The 13,532-nt window shown below is 34.4% G+C and overlaps 1 protein-coding gene across 2 annotated transcripts in view; it reads right to left on the bottom strand.

Annotated features, from left to right (window-relative positions):
• Positions 1-901: 901 nt before the first annotated feature.
• The window catches only part of LOC123524668 (putative ferric-chelate reductase 1), a 62,155-nt gene continuing 49,524 nt past the window's right edge, over positions 902-13,532 (bottom strand). For both annotated transcript variants that reach the window (XM_045303024.2, XM_045303023.2), the window contains exons 11-17: positions 11,377-11,463; positions 10,543-10,623; positions 9,975-10,074; positions 9,134-9,280; positions 8,407-8,478; positions 7,016-7,110; positions 902-6,747 (exon numbers count right to left, since the gene is read on the bottom strand). In XM_045303024.2, the coding sequence (XP_045158959.1) occupies positions 6,655-6,747; positions 7,016-7,110; positions 8,407-8,478; positions 9,134-9,280; positions 9,975-10,074; positions 10,543-10,623; positions 11,377-11,463 (675 nt within the window). In that variant the 3' untranslated portion in view covers positions 902-6,654. The remainder of the gene's footprint in view (positions 6,748-7,015; positions 7,111-8,406; positions 8,479-9,133; positions 9,281-9,974; positions 10,075-10,542; positions 10,624-11,376; positions 11,464-13,532) is intronic.

The raw sequence follows: 13,532 nt of genomic DNA, 5'->3' as shown, positions 1-13,532 counted from the left end.
TATTTAGTACATCTAGTACATTTTTTCAAGAAATGTAAACTTTACTAAAGTTTAGATAAATCCCTCTAGTGGCACCAGAATGTCTGCCACAATGCCATTAAATATGATAACAGCATTGCTGTTGTACATTGTTGCTAACACTGCTTATACCAATTTAAATGAGTGCTGGCAACGCTTACTTGATGATAATCGGACCAACACCCATTAAGTAGACAGATAGACTTCTGTAACGTCCAACACAAAGCCATTCTCATCCTTCAGAGGTTCGTCAGAATTCCGAGATAATACATTTGTACTCTGATAAACCATTTGTTTGTGAGAATGACACAAAGCACATGTAAGGGCTTTTTGTGGATCCATACTCTATTTTTGTTGATCCATACTCTATAGTATGAAAGCCTTTCCTTTATTCCTGGTCTGAAAAAGGCATTTTCACATGAACTCGAGGATTTTTATGTCTTCATGTTTAAGGGTGGTTCACAAACATGTGGTCTTTGGACTTGTCCAAGACCACTGAGAAAAGTATCTGGCACTAAAACAGATAATTTTAGAGCATTAGAATGAAATGCAATTAAAAGACCAATTAAAAGACTGAAATGACAAGTCCTGGCTACAAGTATAACCAAAGTTTTAAGCACAACATTTTCTAGAAAATGTAACATCTGATACTTTAATCTTTAGCCTGCTGGCAGCAAGTGATTCTTTCTTCTTGACCAGTGCAGACCAAGATCGGCATTCACAACATGGATTGCACTGTTCGCTATTCAGTCAGTAAATTTTCAGTGAACACCCCTTTGAAAAATAAATGGTATTGCCCAAATTGAATGATGGACCAGTCCATTTTAGAAATTTAGCAGGCTAAAGGTTAATCAACCTAAGAAAAGAAGAAGACGAAACTGTATTCATCAATATTTAGATTTGTATTTTCATAATGGTATTTACAAGATAGCATTATTAACAATAATTATAACATGTTAAGTATAAATTGTATAGACTTGATTCATAAAATGATGCATAAATAAATTGCAAGTGAACTACATATGACTCGCCCCATGAGAAAACCAACATAGTGCATTTGCGACCAGCATGGATCTAGACCAGCCTGCGCATCAGCGCAGTCTGGTCAGGATCCATGCTGTTCGCTAACTGTTCCTCTAGCGAACAGTATAGATCCTGATCAGACTGCGCGGATGCGCAGGCTGGTCTGGATCCATGCTGATCGCAGATGCACTATGTTGGTTTTCTCATGGTGTGGCTCATATATAGCTAAATGACCATGTGACACATTTTTGTACTGCAAGAAAATATAGGCATACATTTATACAGTTTCTCACAACAGAATTTGACCGTGAGTATGAATACACTTGTTTACTTTTTTATCCTCCATTGTTTTGCTTTATAGCTAACATGATCTAGAAACGTAACAGGAAGGCAATAATGGACCGTGAACGCTCATCTGAGTTCCAGAACTCACACGGGTACGAGATCTCATGGAAACTACACTTGCTGGCTGACGGTCATGCGTTATTTTCACAAATCATGTAGCATTTATTCTTGGTAACTGGAAACATAAGCTTTCATCTTATTTGACCTAAGGTCCTAGTTTTTGATCCCACATAATCCTATAGATTTCGTAAAGACAAATTAACCAAATCATATGTCCCTGGGTAAACATTTGCCTTCTGGAGTGTTGACAAGGTTTATCCATAATTCGATGAAGTGATGAAGTTTTAACTCTGGATGACATGGAACATGACCTAGATTTGTTAAAGACAAACATCCTGGCAATATACTGATTGAAATGTTGCCTTTAAAGTGTTAACAAAGTTTCTCTATGCCTTGACCTAGGAACCTAGGTTTTAAACTAAGATGGCATATAATATGGCTCTAGAGTGTTAACATTAGTGGCTTTTCCATGCATTGACCAATACCTAGTTTTTGACCTTAGGTGACCCATTTCCGTCGCGAACGACAAGGAGAAGAAGACCCATTTCCGAATATTACTGGCAAACAATCCGACCTTGTTTTACAAAGATTGGATAGAAAATGGGGCCTAGCGTCCACAATTTTCTCTATGATTTGACCTAGTGTCCTGGATGACCCAGTACCAAACCCGTCCAAGATTTCATGGTTGACATTAATTCTCACACACTGAACGTGGACACGCATTGAATGTACACTATTACACCTAAGTTAAACTCTGACCTTAGTCAGTATATTGTACGTTCAATGCATGCGTACATCCAATATGTGAGAATCAATATCTGCGAAGATTGTATTGAGCCAAACATTACACTGGACAAACAAGAGCTGTCACTATTGGTGACAAATGCCCCCGAAGCGTGCCCAAGAATGCTATGTACAGTTGTCTGCGCAAAAAAATCACTCATCATTTCTTGACCTTGACCCCAGAGACCCGGGTCATAAGCATGACACATCTCAATATGGTTTACATTTGTGTCAAATTATTTTCAAATCCCTTGATAAATGGCACAGTTATGGACCAGACAAGATACACTTTTGTCTTCTAAGTGTGAATTGACACCTTGAAGCTAGGGGTCGGTGTCTTGCGCATGACACATCATCTTCATTTATGCCAAGTAATTTTAAAATCGATTCATCAATGGCAGAGTTACGGACCGGACAAGAAAAAGACCCTGTTAACGTTTAACCTCTAAGTGTGACCTTGACCTTAGAGTTAGGGGTCTGGTACCGTCTGGATCTTGCACATGACACGTCGTCTCATTATGGGGAACATCTATGCCAAGAAATTACAAAATCCGTTCGTCAATGGCAGAGTTATGGAAAGGACACGAAACAGACCCTGTTAACCTTTCCCTTCTAAGTGTGACCTTAGAGCTGGGGGTCTGGGTCTTGCGCATGACACGTCGTCTCACGGAAAACATTTATGCCAAGTTATTTCAAAATCCCTTCATGGATGGCAGACTTACGGACCGGACACGAAACAAACCCTGTTAACCTTTGACCTCTAAGTTCTAAGTGTGACCTTGACCTTGAAGTTACGGGTCTGGGTCTTGCGAATGACACGTCTTCTCATTAAGGTGAACATTTATGCCATGTTATTTCAAAATCCCTTTATGGATGACAGAGTTATAGCCCGGACAAGAATGTACACGAATGCACACACGGACGGACAGTGTGATTTTAACACGCCCACCTTTGGGGGCATAAAATGTGATCTTAACAAGGTTCACACACCAATTGTAGACAACTGATGGACAATCTCGGGTGAAAGTAGTGAAACCATGAGGTTACAGTAGGTTATTTCATGAACGTATCTTGATAACAGTTTATACAGTATACTATTATGCTCAAATACGGATATGGATGATATTGGTAACTTCTGACTAAATGTTACAAAAAGATATACATGTATGTGTTATTCTTTCCGGAATAAAATTTCTTAGAATTAAAAAAGAAACGATTCTTTTTGTTCAAAAAAAACGCATATATAGCATACAAGTGACGACGGTTATAAAATAAATCGTTAGAATCAAGAAAACTAGATTGATTTGTCAGCAAATTTAAAGTTAATGAAGAAAAATGACCTTCCAGTACTTTCCAAGGGAAATAAATTGCGTTGATGTATTTGAAAAGGGGATTATAAAACATATTACATCAAAAACCGGCTGAATATAAGTAAAAGGCTACAACCCTTGTTATCACAGAATTTACACAACCCCCCTCTCTAAGGATGAAACAAAATTCTTAAACCGACATATGCAGAAATCCGTGATCTACATATTCATTTGATATACCTCAAATCATTCTGTTTGGAAATGAGAAAATATATGTTACAGTATATTTCATCGGGAATATCCATGAATACAATTAGTAACATTTAATTTCAGTTCAGGCAACATTTGAAATATCTTTACTCATGAGAAACGTGAGGGTGAACACATTTCTGATGTAATTCGAATGAATAACAGTTAAAAACCCGTAACAGCTTCTTTAACCTTTAGCCTGCTGGCGGCAAGTGAATCTACCTTTGCGAACAGTGCAGACCAAGATCAGCCTGCACCTGCGTGCAGGTTGATCATGGTCTGCACTGTTCGCTATTCAGTCAGTAAATTTTCATTGAACACACCTTCAAATTGAATGATGGACCAGTCCACTCTAGAAATTTAGCAGGGTAAAGGTTAAATAAAGAGAAAAAGTACCATGAACATTATTTTTGTAGAATTACCAACCAAAAATGATTTATAAGTATATAGTATACATGTAAAAGTTAATGACGTAGTGAAATAGACAAAGTACAGGTAAACAGTTTGAAATGTTTCGATAGTAAAGGTAAAAACATTTGTAAATGTTATAACATTTAAAAGGTAACAAAAACCACACATACTTGAGCCGTGCCATGAGAAAACCAACATAGTGACATTGCGACCAGCATGGATCCAGACCAGCCTGCGCATCCGCGCAGTCTGGTCAGGATCCATGCTGTTCGCTAACAGTTTCTCTTATTGCAATAGGCTTTGAAAGCGAACAGCATGGATCCTGACCAGACTGCGCGGATGCGCAGGCTGGTCTGTATCCATGCTGGTTGCAAAGCCATTATGTTGGTTTTCTCATGGCACGGCTCATTTTATAACAACGAGACAAAACAACTTATAAGAAAGATCTTGATATAATGCACATTAAAACAGAATGATTAAACGGTAGACATCTTAATTATAAAACAACATCATCTCATAAAATCTGGAAAAAAATATCATTCATTCGATGTGACAAACATTATGTTTATGACATACGGTTTTATATGTTTATGTGTTGAGAATGAAAACATGCGACATTCCTGTGTCTTGTATTTTCTTGTCAATTATCTCCTTATGACATTTCGTCAAAGAGAGTGAAGATTGTTGAAGCAAGCAGAACTAGATATGTGTCCTTAGGACACAGGTGCCCCCACTTCCTGTCACTGTACATGGTTTCACGACTCTAGGTGAAATATTTTTAAGATATATGCAACACAAACTTTACAGAATTTTATGTATGTTTTTCACCAAGTCAAGGACCACAACTCTGATCTAGCTGAGTGAAATCTCAAAGAGAGCACAAATGCAAACTTCACGTGGTATATAATAATCCTCAAATATCTTATAACTAGGTCAAGTACATTTTAAGAAACATGCGACGCAAACAGTAAAGCACTTTATTAGTATTTTTCACTAAGTCACGGACCATAACTCTGGTCTGGCTGATTAGAAATGCCTAACATAACACCAGGTGCACATGATATATAACAATTCCTCAAAGGTTTATGATACAAAGTTAAATACTTTTTGAGATGCATGCATCACAAACTTGCATACCCTTTATGCATATTTTTTATTTAATCAAGGACCAAAACATTGGTCTTACCGACAGAAATATCGAACAAAATCCCAGTTACACAACTTCACATGCTGAATAATATTCCTATCATGTTTTATGACCCTAGGTCAAATACGTTTTAAGGTGCGTGCAACCAAATATTTATGCCCTTTTTAATGCTTTAATGCATATTTTTGACAAAGTCAAGTGCCATAATTCATTCTGGTTTGGCTGAATGACATCTCTAACAAAACCAAGAAGCACAACTTCACATGCTGAATAATATTCCAGTAATGTTTCATAATTCGAGGTCAATTATTCTTGAGATACATGTGACACAAAGTTAGAGGCCCTTTTCACACACATTTTTGACTACGTCAAGGGCCACACCTCAGATCTGGCTGTGTGATATCCTGATTAAAACACCAGATACACACAGTCACATGCTGAATGACAATCTTGTGAGGTTTGATTACTTTGAGATATGCACGACACAAATTCAGACGGACAGGCGGACGGACAAAGGCAACTTTTAAGTGCCCCCTCCCCCAGTTTGTTTAGGGATAAAGTTATTGTTATATCTTTTATATCTTCGAACATTTTCTACATACAGAAATAATGACGCTATAAGCATCTGCCACTATACAATATCGGTCCGTTAATTCAATTAAGTTTTTCCAAGAGATAGGTAAATAAGACCCTGTTCTTTATTTTATTTTGTATGGGCATAGGGGCCACACTTGTTCTGCTCACTCTCTAGTGATGGGTTTGTTATATCTATTTTTTTGCAAAGCGCTGGAGTTTGACATATACCCTTAATGGTAAATATCAAGTCACGTAAATTCTCATACTAAATATAGGGTTGATACTGACACGGTCAAAGCTCGTGCATCAATGTCCATTCACGCAAAATTCTGCCTAATCTTTCCAAATCGGCTTCAATTTGTGTCCTTTAGATACAAGTTTATTTATAATGATATTGATATGAACTGTTGTCATTCAAAGTTGATACCACACATGCTCGAGCGACACCAGAGTTTTGCAGTATCGTTGACACTCCCAGCACGTAATTTTCTTGGAAAAAACTCCTGAAAGTTACGCACAAATCTGGATATCTTCAAGTCTACCTGTCACTACATTTCCAGAAAATGATGAAGAAATGTTTCATAAAACGTATACACTCCTAAGGAAATAAAGATCTTAATATGTTTTATCAAAGTGTTTTGTTCCTTTGTTGCATAATTTCTTCTTTCGGATATAAATAGCACAATAGTATTTCTCCTCAGCGTCTCATCACAGTCTGTTTTAATCTCGAGTTTAATTCAAGGCTACAACCAACACTAGAACGAGTGCAAATGCTCCAGTGAACGCTATGTGAAGTGCAAGAAGCATCGTCTTTACTTTATCAGTCTGAAAAAAGAAAAGAAACGTCAATAAAGAAAACGTACTAGTTACGTATGTCACTGGGTTAAAGCATGTCCTGTAAGTCTTGGTTTTGTAAATTCATAAAATTTTTGTTAGAAATAGCCTACAGCGAAGGCATCTGTTGGCAAATGGGTTCCTTATAACTTGGCGGCATACATTTATGATGTCACATAAAGAATCGCCTACGAATAACTGAATACATGTTCTAGATTCGTCAAAAATATACTGATATCTATTTATTTTAAATGTTTACCTTTTTAATTTTGTCTTTTGTCACGTGATTTCCATTAGGTATTGCGCCATTATCCGTTCCATTTCTTGTGCTCATCTCCATACCTTCAACTTTCACTGTAAACAACAAAATCCGAATCAAGTTTTGTTTTAACATACATATTTTCGTAATTACCAATGAAACGTTCTAATATGGTCAAATTGACTTTTCATCTTGAATCTGTATTTTGAAAAAGACACATTGCCTTACTTTGATAAGGTTTTTACAGTACATTTCTACAACAGCTGATATTGGTTAGAACTGGTATGTACAAAAATGTATTTGGATCGCTAAAAGGATATAATGATTTAAAATGATTCTTCATAAATTGACAGTAATACGATTATGATATGTTAAACTTTTCAACAAAAAAATTAACTACAAAGTTTCCACAAAATCCACATGGAGTTTTAAGGTGACTAAAACACCATAAAACTGATTCAAACATTTGTAGACAGTCTCTATATTTTTCAGAAGTGTTTCTTTCCTATAGTCGACTTAGCTTGGTATTTATTCATTATTCTGTTTTACCACTGCATAATCTAAACGATCAAGATCTGGCAACAATATATACAACACAACTTAACTTTATACGTAAGGTCTGTAACCTTGTAAAGGGGAATGAAAATAGAAATATTTTATCCTGATGCATGATCAACTAGCACTATAAACTTCAAAGGAGAGACGTGTTGAGAAACCTTCAGTCCGACAGGCGGTGGATATAGCAAACGCAAGTTGGATTATACAATAGCATAGAAAATAAAGAAAAATAATTCTGTGTAACTTTATAAATATATAGAAATTTTAACTGATAGATTATGAAAGCGAAAGTATGCTCAATCAGTTTTTGAAAAGAGTTTTACATTTTCTTATTTAAGTGCAGCATAATAAAACAGTTTTGTTTAACATGTCATTATGTAAATATCTGAAATCACTCTTCTTGGATTTGGAAGAAGTAATTAACAAGCATGCATATGAATTAGCACACGAGACACAGAAAACAACTACACAAAACATCAATGTCTAGACCTTTGCTTAGGTTTTGCTGAAAGGACAAGTATCTAAATTATTTCAAGAATATGCGTACATGTATCATACTCCGACGCATATAAAAGGCATGCGAAGTGTAACCAGACTATAAATTTAAATGTTATTAACGATTTTTTAAGTTGACTATTACACTAGATTTTCTTTGTTTCTATGGTCTGATTTAGTTAATTTACAACAACAGTGCAGTATAACATTTGCCTGGATCTCACAGTTGTCCCTGCATTACGACAATTCAAAAAGAACACACGAGTCTGACATAAAGCAAAAGCAAAAAAAATCTAATATCTTTAGGCATAAAGCCTGACAGAGAGAGAATAATTTACCATTTTCGCGAGCGACGTTGTACTTAGAACTAGACGTGGGACGTAAAGTTTCATATATCGACGTTAGTTCTCCTGAAAAGTTGCCCTCTATGGTTAGTGAAACTTTATAATCTATCAAACGCATATCGTTATAATAAACGTGTCGTAAGGTTGTCATTTATAATCTAACAGAGACACATGCAAAAGCAAACTTTTTTGTAGCTTGTACTACTTTAGCTATAATTTATATAATATGTCAAAGACACGGTCATGTAAAAGGACTTTTTTTTTAAGTTTATACTGTTTTGGATATAATTCACAATCTATCAAAAACACATGTAACAGGATTTTTTTTTGTAAGTCTGTCCTGTTTTAGTTATAATTTATAATCATTCAAAGACACAGGTACTAATAAACTTTGATAATGTGGCAGTTGACCTAAATCCAATCGACAGTTTATTTTCCAATACAGGTAAATCCAATATTTGCTGTACAATAGATCTATAACGGATTATCTTTGAACATCCCTGGACTTATTGGACTCAACTGCCACATTATCAAAGTTTATTAGTAAAAGGATTCGTCTTAAGATTACCTGAACAAACGAGACAGGAATTTAACCGGTTGTCACTTTAATCTCTTGATATAAATGTCCAAATATTAAGATAAATATTTCCAAAGATTCGAAAGTTGGTTTAGTAATTTTATAACTGTATTATTCTAGTAAAACCAAGGTGATTGTGTTTACCTTTCTTTTCTTTTTTACTGATGAACTCCATTACCTCGAAGACAACATCAAATATGATTATATATAATACATATACTATCATGATGTATATGGCATAATCTGGTGTAGATGACTTCCCCAACTGGAAGCCGAAACAAATGCATATTGCTGAAATATGAAAGGTATATGCATAAATTTTAGTACATGTGAGACATACTTTAAAAGCTTACAGATGAAGATTTACACTATAGCGAAATGCGCTATTACTGATGCATGATGTACAATGAGACACAATTTAGACACAGCAAAGTACATATCTATACTGAACGTATCTGGACACAATGAAGTGCATCTCTACAAAACTGAGCCATGTATACTAACAATCTTAATATGCCTCAGTAATACATGAAAAAGTTTACGAACATTTAGAGACGAAATATATATTTAGAAACAATGTACATACATCTAAAAAGATAACTCTACATGTCTTTTGCTAAAGTTTACACTTTTTCACTGTACTGGAAGAGGACATATTGTCATGAAAAGATTAACTAATTAATTAATTAATGATTAACACAAAACTTCGGTGTATGCGATATCTGCAGTCAAAAACTCTCAAATGATCTAACAATTTGAAACGTTTGAAAGTACATGTACAGATAAAGGTAGATAAGAAGACATCTATGTTGCTTGCCTATTTGTAAACTTATGCGAGTTTCAATATTCTGACAAACACGTTTTCTAATTACAACAAAATGTCGCGATTCTCCTTAATTTTACGAAAGAATCGCTGATAAATTATGTCGGGTATATTGTTCAAAGTATAGTAAACATTCAATGAGATTTTAATACTGGCTCTTACCGGATAAAATATATGCTGTCATACCAACGCCCCAATGGGCCCAATTAAATAGCGGCCTTTTATTATGATCAGGCCCAGGCCTGAAGAATGCCATCACAGGCTGTAAAATAAAAAAAAAACAATACATTTTGATATTTAAACAATACATAAATTATGTCTACATCATATATGTCATATCAGCACAAAGAAATGACATGATGAGCTAAATTGGTTTTACAAAAAATCGCTATTCAATATCTTGTTTCAAATCTAAAAATATTAAAATTGTTTGAGCTTTGAAATCAAATTTCGTCTTCATTTGACCAGAATAAAATAGTAACAGTGATTATAAGACTTTACATATTCATCATGGTTACTTACATTTGCGACACATAAAATAGTGAATTTACATATTCGTCATGATTACTTACATTTGCGACACATAAAATAGTGAATTTACATATTCGTCATGGTTACTTACATTTGCGACACATAAAACAGTGAATTTACATATTCGTCATGGTTACTAACATTTGCGACAAATAAAGTAGTAAATATGACTATAAGAATTTACATATATGTTACTTACATTTGCGAGACATAAAATAGTAACTATAATTCCAAGTATTGGATGTGATCGGAGATACCCTTTGCCCGGAATATCTGGTATCTGTTCAATAATAAAATAGTACACTAAATGTATAAGTATAAAACAAATCGGAAAATAAATTAATATATTATTATATATTATTTTTCAGTTTCGTTTTTGTTTGTTTTTGCTGGATCATATGGCGACCAGTTTTTGGTGATTGAGGAGGTGCAAAAACGCCCCTCTGGACCTTATCTCAGACAAAAGTTGGCACCTGAGTAGAAAAACCGGCCTTCCGTATGCCAGCTAGATATCTTCCTATCATGAAAGAATTCATCAACAAAGCAATTTCAGAACCCATAGAGGTGAGAGGCATAATTTGAAATAAAGCAGTTAATGGATAACTAAACTCTGTTCAACAAACTAGTTGCTATTTGTTTCCTTGCTTCGGCTTTTGACTTAGATTTTATTTTCAAATAAATGTTTCTTAGGTTCTACTTTTGACTTAGATTTTACCTACTGGTAAAATAGTATTAGGCTTTTGCTGACGAAAAATAATTATATCAAACTGGCCTTCTAAAGTTTATCTTTAGAAGCACAAAACAGTATGGTATCTTTCCTTTGTTTACATAAATGATAAAATGTCGACAAATCAGTCAAAAAACGAATTGACTTAAATGATCATGTTTTAGACGAGTGGAATAAATGGTCAAGATTTGCTTTAACAAACTGCATGTTAAGTCATTTCGTATATTTAGACATGGTCGCATGTGCTCATGCGATTAAAACAACTGTTTTATTCTTAAGAAAAGAAACTTTAAAATCTGTACTCACATCACTATATCCTTTAACTTCTATAAATATGAGAATAAAAGCCACAACGTTTAAGCCAAGTGCTGTAGCCATACATGCTCTATGTACCTACAATATACGAAAATGAACATTATGCACTGAACATTATGTACAAACTGGGAATACGCCATTTGTACACAAAATATAAGAAGAAAAATATATGCATACTTCCCTCCTTTCGTTGTACAAAAAGTATCATATCCTTTAAGAATGCTTTAAATGAAATCGTCACAATAATCACCACACTTCTTAAGATCTTTAAATATATTTGCAAATTTCATTTTAAGAAACTCGCATGAAACGTTATTACCATTTTTATCATTGTTTCCTAAACAGTATAGTTTGCTAGATACGTTTCAGAATCTTTTTAGACAAATTCATATAATTATAATGTACTAGTAAAAGCAACTATGACCTTCTGAAAATCTCGTTTTCTGGCTTATCATACTGAGTAATTAAAAGATATAGCAGCTAAAATGTTGCAGTTATGGCACTGCAGTCCAAATTTGCCTGTGATTAAAAGACGCAAGCTTAATGTCTATGACATCTGTGGGAGTTGCAAGGAAATGTTCATTGCGGGTTTAAAATAAATAGCTTTATGATTCCGTTACATTTTATGGAATTTTTAAATTAACATAGAAAAAAAAATCAATTTTGAAGGTCATGCTAGACAAATAATTTATTTGTAGATTGCTGATGTCGTATTTTCATTTGTTCTTGAGCAACCATTCAATAGGTTTTCACGTCTAAATACATCAGGAGGGTGGCTAAGACTTTTGCAAAAACGTGTATGTGAACAACTATTGGAACGCAAATTGTAATATCTATACCGGCTCATATTATTTATGAAATTATTAAAATTGGCCCCTTGGACATCCCATTCATAACTAACTGATCAATCAGGGATATATTCAAGAATATTGTATTCAATGTACATGTATTTTGTAATTAATCTATACCTTTGTCACTGTTTGTCTGCTTAATCATGATGTGTGGCCAGTATTGCCTAAACAGTTTACAGTTTACTATATATCCAGTTGACCAATTACAGTCTAGCCTCTAGCCAGTATTGCATTTGATTGTTTACAATTTATACTATGGTCAGTTGACCAATTACAGTCTAGCCAGTATTGCCTTTGATTGTTTACAATTTATACTACGGCCAGTTGACCAATTACAGTCTAGCCAGTATTGCCTTTGATTGTTTACAATTTATACTACGGCCAGTTAATCAATTACAGTCTAGCCAGTATTGCCTTTGAATGTTTACAACTTATACTATGGCCAGTTGACCAATTACAGTGTGGCTAGTCTAACCTTAAAAGTTTACTGATTACAGTATTGTCAGTCTACCAATTACTGTATGACCAGTATAGACTTAAGATGTTACGAGTTACTGTGTAGTCAGTTTAGCGAACGACAGTGGGGCCAGAATAGGTTTGATAGTTTATCAGTTACATTGTGGTCAGTTTATGAATTATAGTGTTTAATAGTTTACCAATTACAGTTTTGCCAGTATTAGGTTAATCAATAATACTTCAATAATATCAAATCATCCAGGTTAGTTAATGCCACGTCATAATTGTAGCAATTTTGAAACCGAATGTCAACAATCGGCTTTCATAGTTTGACCTTATAAACTTTCAATTTGCTTAAATATCAGAAGCCATCATGGTGATTATGTTCATGTTAAGCTAAACTTTTACATTAAGAGAGTTGTTAAGAGTTGAAAGTACATGTAAATGTAATAAAAAGAATGATGTATCGTTTCGTGGATTTACAAAACCTTAATTAATCTTCAGTGAGTTTTGCTTTTCTTACGCATGTGATAAACTTCCGTTCATAGTCCAATGTCATACTGATTCAAGAAAATCTTTGAACTATGTTGTGATACATCAAGTCTTATGACAGGTTTCGTACACAAAGGGCTATGAAAACCATTGCATAAACAACAAATGTACTTTAAAAATATCCAACAAAACGTGCTTTAATGTATAAATATAACTTTATAAACACCTGTGCATGAGTAATTAGCTCTTTTTTGCATCTAACGTTTCAGGGTTGCAATTCATCAAATTGTGCAGTGATATAGGCTGTTCTAATGAAATTTTTCTAGAGCTAAATATAGTAACATAGTC

The sequence above is a fragment of the Mercenaria mercenaria genome, chromosome 3 (assembly GCF_021730395.1).
Source record: "Mercenaria mercenaria strain notata chromosome 3, MADL_Memer_1, whole genome shotgun sequence".
NCBI classification, from domain to species: domain Eukaryota; kingdom Metazoa; phylum Mollusca; class Bivalvia; order Venerida; family Veneridae; genus Mercenaria; species Mercenaria mercenaria.
This window is presented reverse-complemented; position numbering and strand designations above follow the sequence as displayed.